Raw genomic sequence first — 13485 nt, 5'->3', positions numbered from 1 at the left:
CCAAGGCACGGCTTCTGAAAATTGTTCGAAAACTGGAACACTCACTTCCGAGTTTCAATCATTTGGGAGCCGATTTGTTCGCAAGGCTTTTGAGATCCCAGGTATGTCTGTATACGAAATGTATAAATTCAACTTGTGTTTCGATCAGGGGTAGGCAACCTAAGGCCCGTGGGCCGGATGCGGCCCAATCACCTTCTCAATCTGGCCCGCGGATGGTCTAGGAATCAGTGTGTTTTTACATGAGTAGAATGTGTCCTTTTATTTAAAATGCATCTCTGGGTTATTTGTGGGGCCTGCCTGGTGTTTTTCCATGAGTAGAATGTGTGCTTTTATCATCTCTGGGTTATTTGTGGGGCATAGGAATTCAGTCATCCCCCCCAAAAGAGAGAGAGAGAGAGAGAGAGAGAGAGAGAGAGAGAGAGAGAGAGAGTCCAGCCTACCACATGGTCTGAGGGACGGTGGACTGGCCCATGGCTGAAAAAGGTTGCTGACCCTTGGTTTAGATGATACATCGATAGATAGATAGATAGATAGATAGATAGATAGATAGATAGATAGAGATACACATACACACACACACACACACACACACACACACACACACACACACACTATATCCAGGATCCATAACTTCAAAATGACAATGAAAGAAACATTTAAAACATAAGAACTTACCTTCTGCTTTTTCCCCATATATATATGGTCCAGCAGTAAAATGTGGCAAGCAAAAAACAAGTGCTCCTAGTGCTATCAAGAAAGATGCAAAGGCCAGCCATCTTGGTTTGTGCCCTCTTTCTCCGTAGAAGGATATAAAAAGGCAGAGCAAACAGAAGGAAATGTCATAGCCAGAGGAGATTATGCCAGTGAGGGAGCTGTTCAAATCATAACGCTTCTCAATGGTGGAAATGCTCACGTTTACCAGTCCATTTACCACAATGCCTAAAAGAAAAGAGAAATAAAATCAGATAATAGAAGGATACATCGATTTTTTTTTAATAATGATAGCACCTTTCTACATGGGCTTCCTTGTCTTGCAAGACAGACAGATGCCGCCAACAACAACACGGGCTGGGTAACGTTCTGCTCTTTATACGTCAGTATTGTTCCCCCAAAGTATTTTATTATTGTGAAATTGGTACAATGATTTGAGCCAAAATATACACAGTGAATTAGTGGGAGCTTGGGTGTATGCGTGTGTGTTATTTATCGATTCACCATTTCAGACACTGCTTAGAAATGCAAATGATTAAGCAGTATATAAATGCCGGAGGTGGGGGCGGAATCGAGATAAATTGTTTTTGTTAAGTACTGCCATTCACTATAATAGGGCACATTCACCCATATTTGTTGCCACCAATGCATTTTCGAAGTGGCACATGCCGGTACTGCCACCTCTTCCCTCCTCTGCACTACACCTTTGCCTACCGCCACTGCTGCCAGTCACTGCAGACAGTTATTCAGCCCATGGTCTGAGTCAATTTCCTATGAAAGCTGCCTATTGTCATTTTTGCCATTTGCTGTGGTTGTCCTGTCACTTTAAGAGTTGCATACACCCTGTATACTTAAAGCACATCACAAACACACACCAAGAAAACAATATTGGGAGCTGTGATTTCTTAAAGAGTCCTGGGACCTATAGCTCTGTGAGGGGTAAACTATAGCTCCCGAGATTCTTTAATATTTAAATGTATGGTATGTACACAGAGCTGTCTTCAAAAACACTGCTGTCCAACTGTCCAACACCTTGGTGGATTAAAAGAAAGTTTGGACTATGACTTCAAAGCTTGCAAGCAAGAATTCTTAAATTGCATTATTCATTTGTTAAACAAATTACTTGTGCAATTAGCTCTTCATGGGCAACTACTCTATTATTTTGTATAATCAGGGTTCCCACTAAAGAATAATTAATAATCTTAAAAATTAGCAAGTTTTATTCCCTACAAAGCCCCGTAAGACCAACATGCTTTCATGCCATCTGTTCTGGAATGCAGTACAGTGGTACCTCGGGTTACAAACGCTTCAGGTTACAAACTCTGCTAACCTGGAAGTAGTACCTTGGGTTACAAACTTTGCCCCACGATGAGAACAGAAATTGCGCACCAGCAGTGCAGTGTCAGCAGGAGGGCCCATTAGCGAAAGCACGCCTCAGGTTAAGAACGGTTTCAGGTTAAGAATGGACCTCCGGAACGAATTAAGTTTGTAACCCGAGGTACCATTGTACTGCAATGTCAGCCCAATAACATGGAAGTTTTCTCAAAAGTTCAATTGAACTCCTAATTAATTATATTACTTTTAAATGATTTTGTAAGATATATGAATATAACCATCTAACTTTGAGTCTAAAAGATCCCAAAGACTGGTCTGTAATACAACTCAGTTAAGCAGCTCTAGTATTGCAACTTTTCAGGTCAGCCTCATTCTGGTCATGCAGCTGCCCAGTTCTAAATTGTCTCTTTTGACGTTACAGATGTAGAATTGTAAATGAATTGCAATCTCTATAAACTGCTTAGGCCAATAGGCAGAACTTGTTTTTCAGGCCCTCTGCCCACTGATGTGACACATCATGCCTTGTAGAAAGTCTTTGGCTATGTATGATTCCTGAAGCAACAAAAACGTGCCTATGCGTTGTTCGCTTTCCTAACATTTAATCTAATGTGTGGGACAAAGCTCATCCACAACCACAACGAAGAGAGGCAAGATTTGGGTTCAGTGCCCTTAAAAGCGGGAAAGAAAGTGGGAGGGACAGGGTTAAGAAATGAACCCATCCCTCAGAACAACCTCAACTCAATATGAGAGAAGGATGGGAGACTTCAATTCGCTTCTACTTTGAGTAACACAAGGTCCCATCACCTCTGGTGTGGGTGATACTGCCTTACGGCTCCATCCCACACTGTTTCTGCTATGTCTTGCATACAGAGGTACCTCAGGTTAAGTACTTAATTCATTCCGGAGGTCCGTTCTTAACCTGAAACTGTTCTTAACCTGAAGCACCACTTTAGCTAATGGGGCCTCCTGCTGCTGCCGCGCCGCTGGAGCCCAATTTCTGTTCTCATCCTGAAGCAAAGTTCTTAAGCCGAGGTACTATTTCTGGGTTAGCGGAGTCTGTAACCTGAAGTGTATGTAACCTGAAGTGTATGTAACCCGAGGTACCACTGTATAGGAAATTGTGTGTAACAGACTGATGGAAGAAACTTTATCTTCAATCAATCCACCTCATGTGATTTTCTGCATACAAATATTACCAGAGCGATATGGGACAGAGCCACAAGGAAGTGCAACAAAGCTGCCATTGTAACGCAAGAACTGTCCTTGTGAAATTCGATCTCTTAGCAAGAGACAGTCAGTTGCTGGTGTATACTCAATATCGCATTACTACCACCTTGGAAGACTAATAAAAATTGCCAGTCATATCTGTAAACATAGTGTCAGGGAACTGCCATCAGAGGCGAGAGGAGAGGTAAGACGCTCCACTGATGCAGGGGAGGGAACTAGCAAGGAGAGAGAGAGAGCTTCCTCTGGGGAAGGAAATCCAGGGGACACCAGGAGGAAGGAAAGGTGGAGAATACTGCAGAGAGGAGGCTCCGAGACTCTTCCAGTGAAATCAGCGGAGAGAGCACTGGACCTCCGCTTGGCACGCCCACGCTGCGCAGAAGGCTTCCGCGCAGAGAATCTAGGAGGAGACTGGGCATCAAAGAATTTCTATGTTGGAAGAAATTTAGGAGACGCCCACTCACGGATTCTGCCAGTGACTAAGACAATCGTGTTTCAAGGGCTGTCAAACCAGGGAAAGTTTTAGCTATACAACTAGCTTGGAGCAGTTCGCAGTTTACGCACAAGCAACCCCAATTCCCATTACACATAGTGAAGATTCAAATCCAAAGTTGTGGCTATAAAACTGGGGAGGTGATTCTGCTGAACCCAATAGCTTTGAGTGTCCCTGAGCTCAGAGAGTCAACCTTCCTCCTGCACCTTGAACCATTGTTTTCAGCAGGTCATTCCAGGACTTGGCAGGGGAAAGTTGCACCTGCAAAAAGTACCTTCATCTCCACAACTGTCAAAGGACACCAGAGCACTTCCTGAACTGTTAGCCAATTTAACACATAGCACAAGAGTGTGGTAACAGGCTGGCAACATCAGCAGGCTTGGCATGGGCCTCAGGAAGACATGGTGGCACCAACACCTGAGTGACTCACACTGCTTCTGGAAGAATCTCCCTCCAGTGGGTGTATGGGTGGTGCCAGAAGGGGGGAGAGGGGACAAGCAGCTCACCCCCACATTTGCCCTCCCATTGCCGGACCTCCATTAAAATATACTTTTGTTTTACTTTATGTTAACTTCTGGGACACAACTTGCCCACCTAGAAATATGCTTTGCTATTTCTGTGGCCCCTTCCCTCCCCCCAAAAAAATATATTTCTTGGTGCCATGATTGTGTGTGGGTTGCATCTTCCACTGTGTTGTGTTTGTGTCTTTGCCCCAGGCAGTGGGAGCTGCCTTGTTTTTTCTCCATCACACTTAAACTAGGCAAGCGAGTGGAAGTTGAAAGGATTGGCCCTCTGCCCAGCCTCCCACAGGGTGTCAGTAAAGGATTAAGAGATACAGTGGTGCCCTGCAAGACAAATGCCTCGCAAGACGGAAAACTCGCTAGACGAAAGAGTTTTCCGTTTTGGAGGTGCTTCGCAAAACGAATTTCCTATGGGCTTGCTTCGCAAGACGACAATGTCTTGTGAGTTCCTGCTGGTTTTTTCCCTCCCCCCCCCTTTTTCTAAGCCACTAAGCCACTTATCAGCTGATCCGATCAGCAGATAAGCCGCTAAAAGCCGCTAAAAGCCGCTAAAAGCCGCTAAAAGCCGCCAAAAGCCGCTAAAAGCCGCTAATAGCGCTAATCCGCTAATCCTTCAATGGGCTTGCTTCGCAAGACGAAAAAACCGCTAGACAAAGAGAATCACAGAGCGGATTCTTTTCGTCTTGCGAGGCACCACTGTAGTTGGTTCTCTGGCAGGTAGGGAAGTAGGTGGTGGTGGTAAGGAGACGTTATGGCCTTCTCACTAAGAGCTTTGTCCTACAGATTTCTAGTATATTTCATATGAAGAGGTATATTCTCCGATAAAGGCCTTTTTTCATTTTGTTGGTTTTAAATAGGCATGCAGCCTATTTTAAATAGGACTGCAGTCTCATTTTATTTTACAGATCACAGATGTTAAAGCCTGGATGGATTGCTGGTTAGAGTGTTGAACCAGGACCTGGGAGACCCAGGTTCAAATTCCCCCTTAGCCATTAACCGAACGGGGTAATTTTTCGCCAGTCGTGATCTGTCAGCGTAAACTACCTTGCAAGGGTGCTGTGAGGACAAATGGTGAGGGGAGAGAACGATGTACAGTGCCATGAGTTCATTGGAGTTCATTCAGAAATGAAACAAATACATAAAGATAATACACACGTTGTCCATCCATACATTTCACAGAATCATAGAATTGTAGAGGTTGGAAGGGACTCCAAGGTTCATCTAGTCCAACCCTCTGCAGTGCAGGAATATACAGCCATCCCATGTGGGGATCAAATTTGCCATCTTGGCATTTTCAGCACCTTGCTCTAACCAACCGAGCTATCCAGCATGAGGGTAACACAGTGGCGTAGCGTGGGTTGTCAGCACCCAGGGCAAGGCAAGTAATTTGCGCCCCCTAACCCCTGGATTTGCGCCCCTAACCCCTGGATTTGTGCCCCCTAACCCTAACCCCCAGATGTTGCGCCCGGTGCGGCCGGCACCCCCTGCACCCCCCACGCTACGCCACTGGGGTAACAGAGAGCTCCACCACTGGGGAGTGAGCGAGCAGCGGCCACAAGGAGCAGTTGCAGCCACCCCTCACCTGCCTGCTTCCTCTGAATAAAGAGCAGTGGCTGAGTTGCTCACTCACATTGCTGCTGCAGCAGGGACAAATTGGAGCCAACTTAGCTTAGTGGGAGAACACAAAAGATCCCAGTTTCAATCTCCACATATGGAAAGAAAGAACTCGCTCTGAAACATTGGAGTTAGTGTAGGCTGGGGCAGGGGGCTAACCCACTGCCCTCCAGATATGGTTGGACCACACCTCTCATCATCCCTGACAAAACCCAGAGTGGAATATTGGTTAAAGTGTCAGACCAGGGGCTGTGAGACCAGGGTTGAAATCTTCACTCAGCCAGGTACCTCACTTGAGCCAATCGCTGCCTCTCCGCATAACCTACCCCACAGTGCTGTTTTGCGGATTAAATGAGATGGGAGGGAGAACCCCATTTGCCACCTCTGGCTCCTTGCAGAAAAAAAGGTGAGTGAGGTATAAATGTGATGAAATAAATAAAAATAATAAAATAAATGGTCTGTGATGTCAGGGTTGGTAGGAGCTGAGAGCCCAGCAACATCTGGGTTGTTTAGTTGATTAGAGTGTGGTGGCAATAAAGCCAAAGTTGAAGGTTCAATTCCAATATGGGATGGCTGCATATTCCTGCATTGAAGAGGTTTGGGTTAGATGATCCTTAGCGTCTCTTCCAACTCTACAAATCTAGGTTGGCCACTCCTGGTATAGGTCACACTAAGCCTACTAGAAGGACCAGTGGCCGGATTCAGTTTGTGATGCCCCAAAACCCTGAACCAGTGATGTGCATATAATTATAGAATCATCGAGTTGGAAGGGACCCCAAAAGTCATCTAGTGAATTTTAGTCCAACCACGTGCATTGCCAAAATCTTGCCCACAGTGAAATACGAGAGATCCCTTCAATGCACAACCTTGAAGGATACCCATGATTGGGGGGCAGGGGTGCCAACTTAAATATGGAGGGCAGGTAAACCCCACCCCGCATCGCAGATCACAAGACATGGTGCACACATACCATCTGAATGGCAATGCCCATCAATAAATATTCAAGGGGTCTTGGTCCCCCAAGGAGTTGGCTCCTATGTTTGGGGAGGTGGTCAGGGTGCAGGTGGAGGAGGAATTTATAGTTTCATCAAACCATCGAATTGTACAGTTGGAAGGGACCATGGGGCTGAAACCTGAAATAAGGAGTTTCATTCTCTACCAACTGAGCTATCCCAGGCATTTGATCTGAATCCTCTCCCCCCCCCCCCTTCTACTTGCACTTTCTTTTCCATCCGCCTTCCTCCACACCACCGCAACCCATGCGCCACAAGGGCGCACTTGACCACGCACGCCTTGGAAGCCTTGCGGGGGGAAATCTCCGTCTCCTGAGGGGGGGGAGAGAAAACCCCTCTGCCTTCTTTTCTCCTCACCTTGGAAGATGGAGAGGAGACTGTAGAAGAGCAAGTAGCCCTTGGGGTTGTTGCAGACCTGCAGCGCGGCGGGCGCGAACCTGCCGATGCCGCAGAGGTGCTCCTCCGGGTCCAAACTGCAGGACGCGGCCAACGCCGGATGGCCGAGGCGGCCAGAGGAGAGCGCCGCCCGCTTGTGCTCGGCGCCCTCCGGGCTGGAAGGCTCGAAAGCCGGGTTGTCCACGCCATCTTCCTTCATGGCGCTCAGCCCAGGAAGGACCTGAAGCACCTGCCACCGACTTCCCCACCCACCACCGTCTCCGGAGACTCGAGGCCGCCGGGTCCCAGCAGCAGCAGCCTCGGTGCGCGGAGAGAAATGGAAAGAGAACAGCAGGCGGTGTGGCAAGGAGACCGTCCCGGTTTAAGGAACCGGGAGGAGCTGCAGAAACCCGAGGATGAAACTCCCCGGGAGGTGGGGACCTCTTGGGGAGAGATGGCGAGCGAGCGTGGCTCTGCTGGAATGACCAGTTTTGTGTGCGCGCGCGTTTTCCCTCGCTCACATGGCCAAGGCGACGGTTGTCCTCGTTCGGCTCACCTGCGCGTGAGGAAAAGGCGCGCAGGGCGCAGCCTGAGGGGCAAAAGGCCACAAATAAGAACAACAGAACCACTTTCTTCCTGGTGGACGTCCCTCTCTCTCTCTCTCTCTCTCTCTCTCTCTCTCTCTCTCTCTCACACACACACACACACACACACACACACACTGCCTTCCAATAGTTTCAGATTCTTCAAGGAATAAAAGAAATAAAGAACAGGGAACCTGTAGGTGTCACCAACGTCCACGCTAAATGTTGCATCTCCTAAGGTGTTTTTGTTTTTGTTTAGAACTGCCACTCAGCTCCCCAGATTTCTTTCCTCATGAAACTCACAGCCCTTGCCATGTTGCCGCATCCCTAAGCAGGTGAAGCGCATGTGAACATGTTGCAAACGGGTATGCGAGTATAGGCATGCCTAAGATATATTTGTTTATTCGGCTCCTATGGAATCAATGGGCCAGGGGCAAACGTAATCCAGCTTTTTAAATGAATAAATAAAGCTGCCACAAATGGCAAGCAGAATGGGTTAAAAAAAGAAGAAATTAACTATTGCAGGAGAAGGAGCCCTTCTGGAATGTCGCAGGCAGCCTGCTTGGTGACAGTTAAGAGTGGCAGTTGGTCAGGGACGCCATGGCAACCAGGCTGATTTGGACCAGGAGTGAGGCTGAGGGCACATTTGATGCTTGAAACACAGTGAGGTAGTTTCCCTGCCCCTGCTGGTTTCAAGTCGCTTTCTTACCATGTTCAACACACCAGAGAGATGGAGGGGGCATCTTCATTTGGTTGCCCAATACTTGATTTGTTTCCTCTTGCCATTTGTGCATGTGTTGTCATCTGCGCATGCGCAACAGCTGCCTGAAATGTACGCACCACGGCTCAACAGCTCCTTTAAGGGAAAGTACCTGAGTATTTCTCAAGAAGCCACAGGATATAGATGGATTGTGGCTAACGCCATGTGCATACAGCTGCAGACGCCAGTGGTGGGAGCACAATGGAGCCAGAGTAAACACTAATGTGCACACAGCCCAAGGCATGACATATGGGGAGCCTTTGGCGCTCAGGTGTTGCTGAACTGCAAGTGCCATCATCCCCTGGCATTGGCCATGTTTGCTAGGGCTGACAGGAGTTGTAGTTCAGAAATACCTGGAGGGTCAGAGGTTCTCGACTGCTGCAATCCACATTCCTTCTGAATATGATCATGAGATATCAATGCTATATCACCTCTAACCTTTGGGAAGAAAGGGAGAGTCCAGGTTTACAATATGGCTACTTCCACTGATTTCATGTGGAATTACTGACAGAAGCAAGGAATACTGAAGCTTGCTATGTATGTGTTTCTCTCCCCCTTCCTTGTTATCAGATGTGTTGGATATCCACTTTGATCTAAGTGTTGGCAACTCAAATTTTAAACAAATTGTATCTGATCCTTCAAGTTACTAGCTCAGCTCAGCTCAGTTACTAGCATGAGACTTAATCTCAGGTGGGTTTGAGCCCCGTGTTGAGCAAAGGACTCCTCCATTGCAGGGGGTTGGACTAGATGACCCTCTTGGTCCCTTCCAACTCTACAATTCTATGTTTCTAAACATGGAAAATAGGCATAATTTGCTTGTATCACTGGTGGATGCTAGCAAAGTCTCTTGTGAGGGCTTTTTTCCTGTGGATTTTTCTTTTCTGTCTTTTGCTGTTGGTTGTTGACTTTAAATATTATATACTTATTGTATTTTTAATGGTGTTGTGCTTGTAAGCCTCCCAGGGGATAATTGTTGATTGGCAGCTGTTAATTTGTGGCCCGCTGTGACCCTTCTTGGGTTGCTCGTTAAACTGGAAAATTAAGTCTCCCACTTAGAAATGACAGACAGGTATGATCACAGTTAATGTTTAGCTTCCTATTGTTAGATCAGGAAGGGACAAGCTCTTCAGATAGGTTATCACCTCTCAACCCAGTTATATAGACACCCTGAGTTTGATAAGACAGGAAACCAACTTTTTTTTAGTCTTTGCTTTCATTTTAATCATTAAACACTCATAAAATCGGTTGCTTTCCACCATAACAACTAGGAATGTTTTCAATCTGAAAACAGACTTTCTTTCCAATACAAGAACTCTCCTCAGGACCTCCATCCTTCTCCTCTTCTCTATCACTCTCTGTCGCTGAAGAGGAACTCACCTACTACATCAAATGCAAAACTCACAGAAATATGAACAAATATTGCACGCAGTCTCACTGACAGGTCAGCCCCCCACTCTCTTTCCTCTTCTCCTATATTCTTCTTTCAAGCCCAATCACAAGCCCCTTTCTCGGGGTGATCTACTCTCTTTCTCCTGTTCTAGAAATCTCCCTTTCTTTTCCTAAAGCAAGTGGTTCAAGTCAATGTCCATTTTCTTTCTGAGAACACCTTCACTCATTCAGCCACAGGCTCCCCTCTCCTTCCTGTCAACATCTCTGTCGCTTCCCCCATCTTTCCCTGGGCAGTTTCACAGCATCCTCCTTTCTCCGTGGATGCTGATAGCTTCACTCCTTTGAAATGTAGCCTGTTTGGTCATGTATTGCTTATCGTAGAATCAAAGAAACATGGAATTCTAGAGTTGGAAAGGACGCCAAGGGTCATCCAGCCCAACCCCCTGCAATGCAGGGGCCTTTTGTCCAATGTGGGGCTTGAATTTACAATCCTGAGATTAAGCGTCTCATGCTCTACCAACTGAGCTACTTGTTATGAATATCTGTGTTAACTGTTTCTTCCTTACATCATTTAAATAAATATGCTGATTCACTTTTATTACAGTAAATTGCTTGAATTATTAATTGGTGGTATTCTTTGACTTCATAAATCTTTAAACTTTCTGTTTCTGGACATGCCTTGGTCTCAGTGTCATAAGATCCTAAAATGGGTGTCATATGGTTACATATGAGAACTGCAGGCTTGCATGCAAACTACACATATAACCTTCTATTAATCGGAAGCATGGGAACTGAATATATATATATGCAGGGGCAGATTTAGGTTTGATGAGGCCCTAAACTACAGAAGGTAATGGGGCCCTTTATATATCCAGCTATCCTTTGTCAACAACAAATTGTCACTGTTTTTTGTGTTGAATATATGCTATAGGGTAACATGGACCTAATAGGTATCTAAAGCCATTTGCACATAACAAAATATGTATTTTATCGAAGTAATTGTTGAACTGAAATACAATTAAGAAGAAGTATATTAATAGTGAAATGGGGGGGGGGCAAGAGAGTGGAACCCTAAGCTATAGCTTGTTTAGCTTATACATAAATCCGGCACTGTATAATATATGTTTGGTTTTTGCACCTGCAAACACATACACATATATCTAGAAAGGGCTGGGGAAAGTAGTAGGTAGGTGAGGGTTGTTTTCCCTTCTCTGTCCAGCCCTCTTCAGCTGTCTCTTGCTCATCCATCCCCATCTGCATAAAGTAGGATTAGTTCCTCTGCAGCCCAGTCCCATTCCAGAGCCTGGGGAAAGAGAAAGGGAGGCTGGGAAGGAAGAGAATGGGTTTGTTAGGACAGTGTTAACTCCTTCCCCACTTTGGCCATCCATGGCTCCTGAAGTCTCATGTGATAAGCCAGGTCTGTATGTTCCAAGTTTTTCCTCTGCTGCTGTGGCTTTACCTGTCCTACACCTGAGGCAATATGACACAAAGGGAGGGAAAGTGGCCATGCCTAGCTCTTCCCCAAAAGCCAGACTCGTGAGGCTTAGTGGGCCTAATTTGTCCTGCAGGTTGAAGGCTTCCCTCTGCTGCTTAGGAATATCACATCCGTCCTCCATGATTATGGATTTGTCCAATCTTTTATAAAAGTGATCTCAGGATTGAAGAACACATCACATGGAAATATGTGTGACAAACACCTGACATTTCATTTCTGTCAGAGAAAAGCAGCATCAGGAGGGGTGAGTTTGGTGTTTTGCTTTGTGTTGCTTGCTTGGATGATCTCTCAGGATCCCTTCCAATTCTTGATTCTGAGAGTTATTGAGCCTGAAATTAGCCATGCAGGTCTGGCCCAGGTACATCATTTGTTCGAGGCACATTGTTTGCCAAATGTTTGGCCAAGCAAGGGCTGCCACTGAAACTGAATATTGGCTGGTGGTTTGAATGTTCCAGTAAGGTGCCTCCCTCCCTGTTAAGGAATGTTGTGATTCAAATGCCTGCAATCCGGGGAGAGGCTCAAGAGAGACACAGAGAACTCAGTTCTTTTCTGCCAGGTGCTTCCCTGAAGGTCTGATGTTGGAGCAGCAGGGCTTTTCTCTGTGTGTGGGGGGGATGTTTAATGCTGTAAATAAACATCACTTTTGCAAAATGCCAATATGGCTCCTGTGACCTTTTCCAATGGAAACCAAATCCAGGTAAGCACTATTAAGAGAATTGAGGTGTGCACAGTGCTATTTTCCAGAAAAAGAGGTGCCGGAACTCACCACGAACTTCTCTCTTGTTCTCTTAGAATGGCAATGGCACTCAGCTGAGCTTCTGTGAGCTCTGGCTGGGGAAAAACCCCTGGATGTGCATAACTTGCCCAGACCCTGTGATCATCATCTTCATGTGCCACCTCCATGAGAGGTCTGGGCCTTTTCCGCAGTGGCTCCCTGTTCGAGGAATGCTCTCTCCAGGGAAGCTTACCTCTTCATCCAGGCTTCTGGCTGACTAACATCCTATATTGTTTCTGCCTGGTTTGCTTTTGTTCTTATTATGTATTTTGTGTTTTTATCTTGTATTTTTATGCTGTAAACTACCCTGAGATCTACAGAGGAAGGTTGATATGCAAATTTAATAAATAACAACCACAACAATACATGCACAGAAGACGAGGTGAATGCCCTTCTCTAATGGATGGGAGTAAACATTTAACCTTATTTCTGTTTTTGTGGTTTTTTTATCTACCAGCCAGGAATGTTGTAAGGAGCAGTTCACTGCATGCATGTTTTGAACTTTGCTTTATTATCTCTGCTCCTAATCTTAAAAGCACTTTGTTATGGTTCATCCTCAGATCAGTACACGACTCCTCCAGGTGCTCAGAATCGATGAGACACCCATGGTGATAAATATGCCTGCTAAATAATGTTATGCTCCACCAAAAAAAGTATATAAACAATTAGTGCTCATCCACACTTCAGCTTGCCCCGTGCCTAGAAACCATGGGTCCAAGCAGTTTTCCATTTGACCCACTCCTTTCCCAGGGAAAACCTGCTCTTTGATGCTAAATCAGAGCAACCATCAATCTGGAGAAAACCTGAATTGCCACTTGTGCCGACTGAGCACTAAAGAGCGGTTTTCCCTGGGAGAAAGCAACAGGGCAAGAGGAAGTGTGATAAGCCCTTAGAAACCAGGATCCAGCATTTTGATAGCAATACACTACCAAAAACAGGCACTGCATACCTTAAAAGAAAAAGAAAGCTAGCAGATTTCATACGTCTCAGCTGCATAGTTTTGTGCACCCAACATATGTAATAATTGACACCAGAATTTATAAATAAATTCAGTTAGAAACTGAACTATTGACCCCAGCTGTTGGCCCTCATCCAGCTAAAATACTCAGGCAATCCAAGGAACATTTTCTCAGGGGTAAATCCCACTGAATTCATCAAGTGGAAGGAACTGCTGAAGTGGTCAAACCAGTTTCTTT

The 13485-nt window shown here is 45.8% G+C and overlaps 1 protein-coding gene across 2 annotated transcripts in view; it reads right to left on the bottom strand.

Moving 5' to 3' along the window:
- SLCO4C1 (solute carrier organic anion transporter family member 4C1) overlaps positions 1-9173 on the bottom strand; it is a 39704-nt gene extending 30531 nt beyond the window's left edge. The window contains exons 1-2 of one of the 2 annotated variants that reach the window (XM_081212386.1): positions 8065-9173; positions 676-939 (exon numbers count right to left, since the gene is read on the bottom strand). In XM_081212386.1, the coding sequence (XP_081068512.1) occupies positions 676-939; positions 8065-8101 (301 nt within the window). In that variant the 5' untranslated portion in view covers positions 8102-9173. Of the gene's footprint in view, positions 1-675; positions 940-7268; positions 7817-8064 lie in introns of those variants that run through there. The other variant, XM_081212385.1, reaches the window with a different exon arrangement.
- Positions 9174-13485: the final 4312 nt, after the last annotated feature.

The sequence above is a fragment of the Podarcis bocagei genome (assembly GCF_964188305.1).
Source record: "Podarcis bocagei genome assembly, chromosome: 11".
Lineage (NCBI taxonomy): Eukaryota > Metazoa > Chordata > Lepidosauria > Squamata > Lacertidae > Podarcis > Podarcis bocagei.
The sequence above is the reverse complement of the archived record's forward strand: the minus strand, read 5'-3'. Positions and strand labels throughout refer to the sequence as shown.